This window comes from Micropterus salmoides, unplaced genomic scaffold (assembly GCF_014851395.1).
Source record: "Micropterus salmoides isolate LMB-PRFRI ecotype aquatic unplaced genomic scaffold, ASM1485139v1 Ms_hic_scaffold_3, whole genome shotgun sequence".
Lineage (NCBI taxonomy): Eukaryota > Metazoa > Chordata > Actinopteri > Centrarchiformes > Centrarchidae > Micropterus > Micropterus salmoides.
Window position 1 is genome coordinate 29,972,573 of NW_024042261.1, and position 13,663 is coordinate 29,986,235.

The 13,663-nt window shown below is 40.4% G+C and overlaps 1 protein-coding gene across 2 annotated transcripts in view; it reads left to right on the plus strand.

Moving 5' to 3' along the window:
* Positions 1-13,663, plus strand: part of robo1 (roundabout, axon guidance receptor, homolog 1 (Drosophila)) — a 200,482-nt gene that overhangs the window by 29,465 nt on the left and 157,354 nt on the right. Inside the window, exon 1 of one of the 2 annotated variants that reach the window (XM_038692245.1) lies at positions 8,065-8,860. The exons of the other annotated variant lie outside the window; for it this stretch is intronic. Coding sequence (XP_038548173.1) covers positions 8,734-8,860 — 127 coding nt within the window. The 5' untranslated portion in view covers positions 8,065-8,733. Of the gene's footprint in view, positions 1-8,064; positions 8,861-13,663 lie in introns of those variants that run through there. 2 annotated transcript variants of the gene reach the window in all.

Sequence of the window (13,663 nt, forward strand, 5' to 3'; positions counted from 1 at the left end):
AAGCTCTAAGAGGATAGGGGGCTGTTTACATAACTGCTTATCCTGCGTACAGGGTCGCGGGGGCCTGGAGCCAATCCCAGGTCACATTGGGGCGTCGCAGGGCCACACATAGACAGACAACCACTCACACCTAAGGACAATTTCAGAGACACCAATTAACCTAGCCTGCATGTCTTTGGATGGTGGGAAGAAGCCGGAGCACCCAGAGAGAACCCACGTGGGCACGGGGAGAACATGCAAAATCCACACAGAAAGGCCGGGGCAACCGAGGTTTGAACACACGACATTCTTGCTGTGAGGCGACAGTGCACCACCGCGCCGCCCGTGTACATGTATATGATCTGTAAATAATTTATTACAATCAATCTGTGGTGTAAGTGATCTAAGATTTACAGATCTAATCTACAAGGATCTGCCAGGTGTCACTTCAAAACCTAAACCCTGATCTGCCTTGAGTGTCCCTGACCTCCCTGGGGTGGAGTCAGTGGCTGAGGTGGTAGACCCTAATTTAGACTGACTTCAATACTGCCTCCTGCTGGCTGATATTATTATATTATTACAGCAGCTGTCCTCAACAGCACCCAGCTTACATCTGCTGTATATTTGGCAACTCTTTTGAAGCTTGTGCCACTTTGCTCTTAATGCGCTAACACCTTTTATATGACACCAGATGTTTCACCCGGTTCTCATCACACACTCCAGTGAACACAAACTGCAGCAGGACACTCTTTAGAGACACATTGAATTGAGGCGCTGAGCATTAAAAGATGCAGATCCACAGTTATGACACTGCTATAATCATGAATGAGGCACATTTAAAAAATTTTTTTGTGATTATCACCTTGTACTTGGGAGAAAGCCAGTGCCAGTGTGTCTGGGTTCAGATGGTGTGTTCCCATCGATTTTGTGTGGACTCTGCAAAATACTCTACACAGTGGAATGTGCAGGTGTCGTTAGTGCAACCTCACTGAAGGGACCTTTGCAATGATAACGGTGTGAACTTTTTTACACCCGTATCAAACAGAATTAACGACTTAACAACTTAAATGCTCCTGGCAGATCTTTTTGTGTGAGCAAAAGCACAATTTTGAAATGTGATGAGCACATTTACCCTTGCTACGAGTGTGAACTCACTTTTCTTCTGTGTGAGTGTGTTTACAAGAGACAGCCAGAAAGAGAGAGAGATTAAATTACTGTCCAAGGCATTATGCAAACTCAGTTATGTATTCTGCCCCGTCAGTTACTTTCTATTCCATAGTGAAGCATATACAGTACTTACAGCACAAAAAGGTAAAAAGAAGAGTCAAAATTTTTGCCACATTTAATGAAACCTGATTAAATGACTTTCAGAGAATGTATCATGTAGAATGTTCATTTTGTGTTTGTGTGTTTATGCAAAAGAAGAGACATACAGCAAACATCAAGCATGTATAGAGAGAGAGTACGAGAGAGAGAAGGAGAAAGAAGGAGAGGCTAATGCTGAGTGTTCAGGAGTGGTTATGGTCCAGATGGCCCTGCAGCAACAGCAGCTGTAAATCACAGTGTGTTGTGCGATCTGGACGATAGTGCTGCAGGCTGGAATCTCGCTGCAAGGTGAGAGTGCTGACAACAGCCATTACAGGGAATGAAACCAGGACTTTGGGGTGGTGGGTGGGGAGGCAAATGACATTTGCCCTGTTTGTCTCTATAAAAGAGCATATGATAGTATTAGTACAGCAGTTACAATCTTACAATATAAACAACAGTCTGTTGTATTTGGTCATTCTACATTTCTCTTGAATGTCAATGTTAGGATAAATTATAATGTTTCACAAACGGCAGACCACAGATTTCATGAAAGATCAGTATTTTATCAGAGTAGTCAGTTTCAGTTTGCTCTTTGACTTGCAATTTCCATTCAATTTTCTTTTCCCAAAGCTGTTTCAAAATCATACTGTTTTACTGAATGTTGCAATTTCAGACAATCCCCATGAACCCTCAAATTAGATAGAGAGTAACACAACCAGAGAACCCCCTCAAATGCACATTTACTACATTATTTCTGATGGTACACTGGAAGTATGTGAGTGAACACAAACAAATATCAGGTTAAAGCCATTTTCTTGTTTAGACTTAACATTTGTAGCTACTGTAAAATTGTCTCAGTGTCTTTGCAAGTGGTCACATGCGTTTTTCCCTGCACACATTAACCTTCAGCCAGGTTCCTCCTGTGACTTCTCATTGATTGGAGAGGAACATTAGAGGAAGAGGCTATGTGTGTGTATTGGAGAAGACAGATAAAGGGCCAGAGGTGTGGGTGGGATAGTGGTGTTGATTGAGTGGGCCATCGTAACCTGGCCATGCAAGGAATGCTGGGTGTGGTCCTGTTTATCATCCTCCATACATGCTGACCATAACTCACTCAGAAACAGCAAGGACTCTGCAGCAGATGCATTAATATGTGTTTCCAACTACAGTACAGTATTTCTGCACTCCTTCAAAGAGCATGCACACACTCAAAGATCCTGTGCTGAACTGTATTTACAACCTGTAGATTAGATGTCACAGGCTATGTGTCAGGCAGTAATTCTCAGCTCGGGTCGACACCCCATCTCAATGGGGATGGATCCTGATTTCTCTCTGCATTCTTGATGTTGAGACAGTAATGAAATATGAATCGCTTGGAACTCTGGTATGTAGGTTGAAAACAAATCTGTCATCACACAGTGTCACTGTTCAACCAGAATCCTGATGGCTAATTTATGCTCCATCTGCCTTCCTCCAAAGCACTATAATTAAAATTCAAATGCACTGAAAAAGACATTCTGTAAGTTACTGTGCTATAAATTTACAAAAGCACATATTCAGATTTACCCTATGTTATTTAATGCATTTTAAATCAATTATAAATGTTAAGTTTAGCAGCCCCTATAAGCTTAATACCACTCCTCATAAAACTCTGAGCACATATGCCGGAATGTATGATGGAGGACTGCTGACTTAGACATAGTTAGACAATTTTGGGAAATGCGTTTATTTGCTTTCTTGCAGAGAGCAAATAAAATTGCTTAGTGCCTGGCTCTGTCTAAATGTAACAAAATCCCCTACCAGCACCTCCAACGCTCACTAATTAACAGATTATATCTCATTTGTTTAAATTGCACGTTAAGGAAATTACTTTCTCCCTGTTTCAAATGTTTGTGCAAAGATAACTGACTGCTGGCTGTAGCTTCATATGTATTGTAGACCTATGAGAGTGGTATCACCATGCTCATCTAAATCTGAGCAAAAAAGCCAATTAGCGTGTTTCCCAAAATGTTGAATTTTCAAAGTAGAAGTATACCACAGTAGGACCATACTCTCTTGGTGATGTGATAATGCTGTCAAGTCCAACATTAGAAAAAAACTGTAAGGGAGCTGCAAAAATCACACATAATTAAAGCTAAATACCACTTTCAATAAAATATTGAGCAGATGCAAAAGATTTGTTTATGTTATAGTATAAGATGTGATCTGCTGTGGTTGCTACTGACTTGAGTATCACTGCTTGATGTTCAGATCAAAGGACCAATTCTCTCTTTGTGGCATGCCCAACAACAGAAAGTCACATCTTCAAGTTTTCTAAATGAAATTTCTTACTCTATTGTAGTTCTTCTTCCTATTGCCCAGCTTTTCTTCTTTTTTTCAGTGAATGTGTGACTGCATATGAGTGTCAGAAAGTGGGTGCCAGTCCCCCCCATATCTCTTGCTGTGCTCCAAGCTGTGTACTAATGTCCAGTCCTCCGCCTGTTCATCCATTCTGGGTGTCTTTGTACCACTCATCATCCCCTGCTGTCACATCATGTTGGCAGAACTAATTTTCAAGACTATATGGTGGCTGAGCTGTGAGAGATGCGTGATCTGAAACACTGCCCTGCAATAATTACATTTTCTCTGTGTCACCTTTCTGCTTGACAAAAAATACATATTAAACTCAACAGTGATATTGTTAAATATGAAGTTTACAGAGAAAATTAGTAAGATAGGCAAAGGGGAAAAAAACATTATTCTACCACCTTGAACAGGGTTTATCATACAGTAGGGCATCAGTTAAATCATTTTCATGCACAAGGTCATTGAGAATATCTCTTGGCTGGTAGAAGCGGTATGTGGGTGTTTCTTTCTTCAACTCCTGAAGCTATTCAACACCATTAGGCAGCAATTTCCTGTGAGAACACGTAGAATACTGTTGCTCCACTTAAACATGAGTGCATATTACTAACACTAAGCATTTTGATACTTTTCTAAGCATAAGCATTTTATCATACTTAGTCCTGGGGGTAATCATTTAATCTGAGGGTTTGGAGGATTGCAAGGGTGAGCAGTTGTTTCAGGCTGCTGCAAGTATGTAGCTGCACTGAATAGTCAGTTGAAGGGGACGGGGAGTCAGCTGTAACTGGTACACAAAGGGTGTGGTTTTATGGTGTTTTCACACTCATAACTTTGCAGTGTTGTTCTGAATCTACTGGAGCTTCTGGAGACTTGTGCCAAGGATCCTAGTGAAGAGTGTGTCAAAGTTGTTTAGCCTCGGGGACTGGCTCCTCTACATCTGAGGTAGAATTTTGAAGTAGTTCTCAAAGGTTAGAATTCGGACACCTGTAGAAGCGCTTCCATGTGACGTGACATCTCTTATGAGAAGGATCAGGGTCCAGCCTGGACAGCTCTTCCTCTAGTGAGGAGGAAACTTTGATATGTAGTGGCAGAAACTTGTTTCCATGAGATGAGATCTCTCTCTCTCTGTCTGTCTCTCTCTTTCTCTCTCTCTCTCTATCTCACCCATTGCCATGAATGTTAGGTTGTTTAGGTTGCAAAGTTGCCAGAGCACAAATTCACATATAAACAATAAAAAATATATAATTAAGTAATAATGTGATAATAAAGTAACTTTATACAAACAACAATGGTTCTCCGTTTGTTGCATGAGGAAATACATTTAGCTGTAGGAGAGTTTCTGTGTGTCTCATTTAGCTCTCTTTGGCACACACACTGTTTGGAGCAGGTTTTTAGTCTTTCTTCTATGCTACTGTGGAATGAAGTTAGTTAAATATAAACTAGGCCTATTCTCTCTCTGTGTGTGTGTGTGTGTGTGTATGACCTAACTATAAAATATTAAAAGTAGCTTAGATGTAATTAAGCTACTTTTGCCACATTGCTGTAGCTTAGCTTGCTACATTTCACTGGGGGGTAGCTTCTGTGTCGTGAAGCTTCATTTAATGTAGAGTAGCTAGTAGCTTAGCTCACTACATTTTCCAAGTAGCTTGCCCAACACTGACAAAATGTTTCTCACATGTATGTATTTGCCCATTGAACTTTTAGTTAAAATGACCTCAAGTTGAGTTTAGAAAATACAAGTGAAAACTACATGTAGCTTGTCATTGTCATTTATGGTAACCAGCTGTGAGATTGCCCATAATTTTAATGTTAATTAGAAAAATTGCCAGAGCCAGTCACCATGTGTGATGATGTAAATGAGTTTAAATAATTTGTTATACAGTATGTATATGATTTATTTGTGCACTGTTTTAATTTTTCAGGGAAACACCCACACAGCTGTGGTGCTTTTTTGCAAATTATATTGGGATGTATATTTTACACAGAGAGAATACAGCAGCCATGTCAGACCAATAAATTACTTTTGAAATGTAACATTTTTTATACACATTAGAATTACATATAAGACTTTGATTAAAATACAACGGCCTATCTAAATAGATGACTAAGAAAGTAGATATGTAGCATGTTAGCAACAGCATTTGCTGAGAAATTACTGGAAATCTAAATTGTAAAGCAGCAAGAAATGGAAAATGCATTTCCACAAATATTTCACATGTGTAGTGAGCCGGGACCAATAAAATATGACTTCTTTGTCATCAGCATTACATGTTGATGCTTGCCTCTCTTTGGTAGTGCACAAAACAAAAGAACCCAACTTAAGTCTATAATAACTGTGCTGAGAGCTTGCGTAATCATCTTTTATCAATGTATCTATTCTCTGTAACCTTGCTGAGCATGTTATCCACCCTTTGACTCTGAGTAAACACGATGCTAATCTCTTTCTCAGGCTGCATATTAACAAAGGTGCACTTCACCTTAAAGAACATACACATTAGGCTGCCTTTAGACAGTTTGTAAATGCTGCCTCTGTTGCCACACCATTTATTCTCCCTTCATGGAATTTGCATTGCATTGTCCAAGTCTCTAAGCTGTTGGCATTAGCAGTGACATTTTGCAGGTAGTAGAAGTGTTAGATTGGCATCCTGAGGGGTTGTAGTGCCCCTCCTCACCGCAGTGGTAATTATTCCAGAGGTCTAATCATTAGAAAGCAGTTTTAATCAGACTTCCATCAGTGGCTAATGTAATGCAATTAATTACATCTCCAGGAGCATGGTCCTTAAGGGGCACTACGTCAGGATAACATGACTGACAAATAGGGGCACTTTTGTAGGGCGTTGTCCACATTATTGAACTAAATAAGAACATCAGGTGATCAGACTTAATCTGAGAACAGCATACAGTATGTACGGGGAGATTCACATACTGTATTTTGTAGTGGCTTTTGACAAAGCATTCAGCAAACAAGTCAGAATACAGATTTATGTTTTCTTCTTTGTCAAACAGGCCTCACACACTGTAAATTTATTTTTGTTACATTCTGTTCATTTAGGAGCTGCTTCGTAATGGCATATAACACAACAGTAATGAAGGGCATATGAGAGAGACGTGGGGGAGGGCAGAGGGGTGAGGTGCTGCTGACACCTCCAGTTTCCCATGTTAACCTGCACTCACCTGCCTCCTGACAGCCCAGCAAGGCTAAGGAAACCAGCGGTGTAACTCTAAACCCAGACTTGGGTTGGGGTTTTTTTTGTTGTTGTTTTTTGTTTTACAAAAATAGGGTTTGTGCTGTGTGTATACATGCATGCTTTTGTGAATGTGTGTGCATATTGTATACACTGTATGTGCATAGGATACATTTTAACACAACATAGAGAATGCAATTGGAATATACTTTAACAAAAGAAAGATGTGGTAACTTTGTGGGAGAATTTAGGATCATTTATTCTTGCAGGTGCAAACAACTGATTATGCATCTAATATGTGATTGATGTATTTCATATAAATAAAAACACAGTGCAATTTCCTTTGAGTTTGTTAGTGCTTTAACATTCCCATCACTTTAAGTGTACCTTAATCAGCCTAAAGTTGTTAAAACCTCACTTATCGTCCTACTTAGTGGCATGCTGCCATAAAAAGGATGCCATGGCAAGTGCAGGGTAATTACAAACCTAATTACAAGCCTAAAAAATATAAACAATGAAATTTTAATTTCATGATTGGAAATTGTTCACCTTGATGAACAAGTGACACCTCTAAATTTTAAGGCAACTGTTGTTGCTTATTCATATTGTGTCACCGTATAACCGTTCAATTGTTTTGTAAAAGGGATATAGTTCAGACATCCTTTTTAAACTCTAATGCAGGTATTAATTTGCAGCAGATTCACCTTCAAACGCACATAAACACCCAGTCAAACTGGTCTGCGTACTTTTCAATACAGGTGCATGTTGGTTGGTTGGGCATGCAGGTACAACAGCTTTTTTTTTTAAATACGGGACAGCATTAGATTACAGTAATCCTGCTTCAGTAACACACACCCACACTTACATTTTCATGTACACATTCCTGCACAGGTTACAACCGTTGAGCTCAGTCAGACTGTGTGGGTACCCACGATGAAAATATACTCATGAACAAGCATCATGGACATGCAAAAGCACAAGAGCCATTGCACTTGAGAAATTGCTATTCACACCCCCCACGCTTGTCTTTCTCAGTCTCTCTCCTCCAAATCTCCCTTGCTCCCTCCCTCCTTTGCTAGATGTACTCTCTCTGTCTTCCTCTCTCACTCTCTCTCTCTCTCTCTCTCTCTCTCTCTCTCTCAGACGCTCTGTTGACAAAGTCAAGACTGCTCTGTAGTGAACAATCTCTGTGATTTATTTCTTATTTTCATATCAACACTGCCTCGCAATCTGAGACGAGTGGTAGGTGGACGAAGAGAGAGGGGGAGGACACACATGAATTTACACACGCTCCTGGACACACTCACTCATTCAGTCACTGCCTGGTGAGGGTGACAAGAGTTGGCTGCTGCTGGATCAGTAATGTGTCACCATCAGTGTCACCGGTCCACACTGTGACCTGAACAACTTCTCCTCTGCAAGAAGGGAAACAATTTACTTCTTCCGGTGCTATCTTTTCTCATGGGAGATGTTATTACTGAGCTCAGTTTGAGGCTTTGACCAGGACAACAAAATACCTCCCTAACTCCAAGAGGCACTGAAAAAGAGGAAGAGGAAGAGTACAGAGAGAGAGAAAAGACCAGATCAATATTTCAGAGTGAATCTCCAGAAATCCAGGCTTACTTTGCCTGTCTACCAATGCTGGAAATGCAGTCAGTCTGTGAAGCTATTGCCCTCAGAAGGATAATTCCAGTCCGTTAGGAGGAGGAGGGGTGTCTGCGGTGACTGTGTCACCCCTCTGGGGCTTTAGTGTCGTGGCCCAGGGCTAACGCTCCAAGGGAAGCCGAGCAGGAGGAGGACATGCTGTTATTTTGGATCTCTCTATACAGCTGTGTGAGATATGACCGAGTGTAGGACAGCACTCCCCATGGCCCTCCACTCTCTGCTGTAGCCCCAAGCGCAAGCTTAAGAGGCAGGCATGGCTGGCGGGCGGATGCCCCTGCTGTTGCTGGTGGTGCTGGCGGAGGTGCTGAGTGGAGTCTGTGTACTAGGGGACGGCTCTGGGAGGTACAAGGGAAGCTGGAGGTGGAAAGGTGACAGGAGCCGTGAGTAACTCCTCTTACCTCTGCTAAACTTAATTCACTTTCGCCTTCCTTCTCTTTCTCACATTTTTCAGCTTATGATAAGACCAACAGGGTCAAACATCGTTTTCCTTGTACTTTACTATTCTTTTTCATTACTTGTGAAGTGAGATCTGGGAAGCACTAAACATTGTGTGGCACTTTGATTACTCTGGTTGCTGTTTCAGTCTCAGCTCATTTTTCTATGGCACCTGGATATGAGAGTGAAATAAATCGTATATATGAGGCCAGCAACCTTGGCCTGTGTTGCCAGCTTTAAGAGGTATCAATATGAATGCGACTGACAAAGTGACTCTCTGCTGTTGGATTTGCTGTGAGTTGTAATTTATTGTTTATTATCCATCTCCCAGAGCTCCTCTTTCTCTCAGCATCACTCTAATATTCCTGTATGAATATCTCTCAAGGTCTCATTCGCAGTCATTAACCGATCAGTGTTGAGCTGTAAAAAGCTACTCAGAGTGATGGGACTGCCTATTTCCTCAGAGTAAAAGCTGGGTGTAGCTCTGAGTGTGTTCATTATACATGCTGACACATGAGTGCATGGATGTTGGAAGGAGAGAGGATGTTCAAATGAGCAGAGAGCTGCAGTTGATTCAGGACATAGCAGCTTCCCCCAGGCTTTTGGCTGCTGGCTAATGGGATTGTTTGGCATGCCACCACTGCTTGACGCTGAGTGATGAAGTGGGCAGTGTGTCCCTTTGTGTGCGTCCCCTCTGTGGAGGTTAAAGGGAGATCGCTATCTTGATACTGTTCCAAGATTAAATGACTGGAATGGGATGGAAGAGGCACTAAGTCAACGTAAAGCAGGTCACTTGCCTTCCCAAGGAGACATGAGCTGGTCTCAGGGTGGCATGAAATGCGATATCTTTTACAGGCTTAGATGGCAATGACACTGGAAATCTTGACTTTGGTGTTATTTTTAGCTACTTACACTAAGACACACTTGCTAATACTGTAAAGTACAATAGTGGTCTCAAAATCCAGTTTCTTATCAGCAGTTAATAACATTTAACTCAGCACAGCTCAAAGATGAGTTTCAATGAACTGGGAGGAAGATTAGACGATATTGATGCACTATTTGCTGTTAAAACAAAAATACTGGCCTCTACAGTATCTAATTCCATTTTTGAAAATATTCTATCTGGAGCTTGAGTTTTGAGTTGTGTTTGGAAGTAATATGTGATATTATATATGTAATAGCTATATACTTCTACACTTTGCACTTCTACAAGCAAACTCTTTGTGCGCTCATTAGAACATAGTATACAAAGGAAAACTTATAAAATATAGGAAAGACTATTGCTAAATGTACCACGTATATCAGAGTCATTCAATATTCTGACCCTAACCTCTGCTCTCTTGCACCAGTGACATTGCTCATAGACTACATAGACAAAACCTGGTGTACATTCTCTCTGTCAATCAACTTTACTAATAACATGTGCGTTTTTACACAAGCAGAGTAATAAATCCATGGTGTGGTTAGGAATCTGCGCTATCCTTTACCAAAACCAACACCTCTCTGTGAACCTGAAGCACAGAGACTCATTAACATTAATACGCAGTTAGAAGTTTCACTTCGTTAACATCCACTGGAAACACAGGTGTGCAGTGCTGCTTTGGATTATTGCTCTGAATCCAGTAACACATTTCAAACATAGAACAGTTTTGTGAGTACTTATCAATGCAACTTTAGCTACTAGGTGTTCTCAACGTTGTTATTTAATGCTGCTATAATCAATATTTTTATATTTACAATGGATCAAACGACTATGTGTATATATGAAGGGGTGTTGGTTTTATGGTCTCTCACCACTCTCATCAGTGTTGTTTCCAGATGCAGCATGCAGCTGTTTCCTGCGGTAAAAATAGCAGAACATTTAGCCAGATAAATGTGTGTGAATATTGGACTTGCATTTGCCATGTGGCCAGAAACTTAACTGGAAATAAATGCTAATGAGGCTCTTGATCTGATAGATGTGTAAATACACAGCTGTTTGCTACTGTAACAAGTTTGTTGTATCAAATTAAAAGGCAGACAAATCAGTTAGTGCAGATTTAAGTGTTCCTGCAATGTTTGATGCATGAGAAAGTCTGTGTGTCACCACTGTGAGCTTGAACCCAACATACATTTTAATAGGGAAATATTTATTTTGGAAGATGCTGCCCCAGCTAAAATTGAAATACAAGGCTGGATCGAGGCATTCTGACATGGTTAATCAACACAAGAGAAAGGTTGTGTTGATTGTATCATCCTGGGCTGGGATGCAATAAAGAAAAACATATTAACATACATTTTAATGACGTGAGAATGCCTCTCACCTCATCCAGTGTTGTATTTCAACTGTTAACTGGAGCAGCAAGGAGTTGTGTTTTCTAAACTTATCAACTTATCCAGCATACAGTAAATATGCTTTATCTGTACCACTAAAATCTTACCTATAAAACTGTGTATAGGTTTATCTCACTCATCTATTGGAGACTGTGTGGCATGCTGCAGTCTGTACACAAAAGTTCCATTTGGCAGCCCACAAAGAATACAGTGATATGCATGAGGGCAGTCTGCTGATATAAGTGATAATGTCACCAGCTATTATTTGCTACCTGGCACTAAATCTCTATTAAGACTGTGCAAGGCAGAGCTCCTCTCTCTCTCTGACAGAGCAAGATGTGCACTTTTATACTTTATGTAGGCACACATTCTCTATCTCCCTGCCTGAAAGTCAAGTCTCACATACATATGCACACACCCACATACACACTGGCTAGTACATGAACCCACAGTAGGACTAATATACATGTGAATTGGGATTCCTGAGTGTGTGCATGTGTGAGTGTGCATATATGATAAATAAAATATCACATGTTCTATTTTTAGCGACAAGTTGTCTCCTTGAGTCCACATAGCTTAGATATGTCCCTCTGTGCAATCCTTTCCTTAATATCTGAAACTGTGCTCCCTGCTTTTCACATCTTCTCTTTTGGAGTTCTAACAGCAATGTGGTGGACAAGTTTAAAGAGTACTCAGGAGTGGGTTAATTGTGTTGCTGCAAGCAGATGGACTGAACCTCTTTCAAAATGACATGATCATTCATAATTAATACAGGGCATTTACAGTATTCATGCATAATACGGGCTTTGGTCCAACTTGTACCATCAAGTCCACAGAGCAGACCACCAGTCCCGTGCTGTTTGCTGAGGTTTTGGTTCCCCTCTCTGACATAGCCTCATTCTTTTGATGGATGAGGAAGATTATAGCATTCATGGCTGATTTACCTTGCTCTGCATGCTAATAGAAGCCACAGAAATATAACTGGCTGCCTCTTAAAATTCAATCAAAGTAAAAGACACTTATTTATTTCAGATATACTTTGGACTATTTTCCATGGATACATTTTAATATCTGGACATCTTTGCTGCTTATTACTGTAAGAAAAGTAAATAAAGATGTAGAGAGATATAGATGTATTTCCATATATTATTTTATTACATTGTTGTTTCTGGGACAAAAATAGTAGGGCCTGGAAGACATGACAAATTATCCAGTACTGTGTAGTATAAAATTATTCTTTGTCTACATGTAGTAGGTTTCAGCCTGGATACGTGTATCAACACTACCATTGTAAATATCAGTTTTAACTGTAGTTAGCATTATTTATTTTCCATGGGCATATGCCGGGATATGAACTCATGTATCCAATAGATGGCAACAGTGACACACAGCCTGGTGGAGTTGGAGGTAATAAATGAGTGCTAATGAGCTGTGGATGGCATCCTGTGGTTTGGGTCAGGGGCCAAATCCAGTCCAGACAGTCGTAACCATAGACACACTGTCATCAGAAACAATGCCCAAACCAGTATACCTTTGCAGACATGTAAGGCAATTATTCTAGATGCCTGTAAAATGAATGTATGATATCTAGGCAGGATCCCATGAGTATCAGGTCCAAATTTTTCTTCCTACTCTAAGATGCCCATCACTTACTCTAAACAAACTAATATATGAAAATTTCTAATCTTATCTTATTTTAAAATTTTAATTATTCATATTCCCTCTCTAATTCACTATTAGAGGTGTTAATGAGCACCAGGAACCAGATGTTTACTTTTCCTAGCTTTTTTTGTTTGTTTGTTTGTTTGCTTGCTTTAGTCATTCTGTACCTTCTTTCCTCTAAGCTCTACTCTTCATCACACCTTTCCCAATTCTCTCTGGCCAAGGCTCCAGAAGGTTCAGGCATTTTTAAATTAGGTAATAATGAGCTGAGAATCTCAATCACAGATATGTCACACAAAAGTCAGGGACAAGGCTGTGGAAGGTCAGTTAGGTGTTAGTTAGTCAGGTGTGCTGGGCTGAGAAAGGGGAGAAGGTTGAGATGTAATCAGGGCAAGCGTTGCGGTCAGAATCTGAATATTCATATCACCCCTGTGCATAAAATGTAAGGCACCTCTCAGTATGTGAAATAAAAGCTTTTTGTGCTTCACTTTCACAGAAGGCAGTGTCTAGCGACTGTTTGGCTTACTTTACAATAATACACAGAAAGTCTCTTCTTTGTGTGGGTTCAGTGCTAAAAGACACCGTACTGGGGTGTTTGTTGCATTGACATAAAGGATAACATCATTCTATGCTGTTAATTCTGAGAAGAATTGAAACTTTTTAGCAGAGAGAAGTGAAATAACAGGTGGACACTGTGATCAGACATGGTCAATAAATCTGGGGCTCTGACAGGCGTGGGCCAGAGTGAAAGCACAGGGATCCGGAATTCTGGG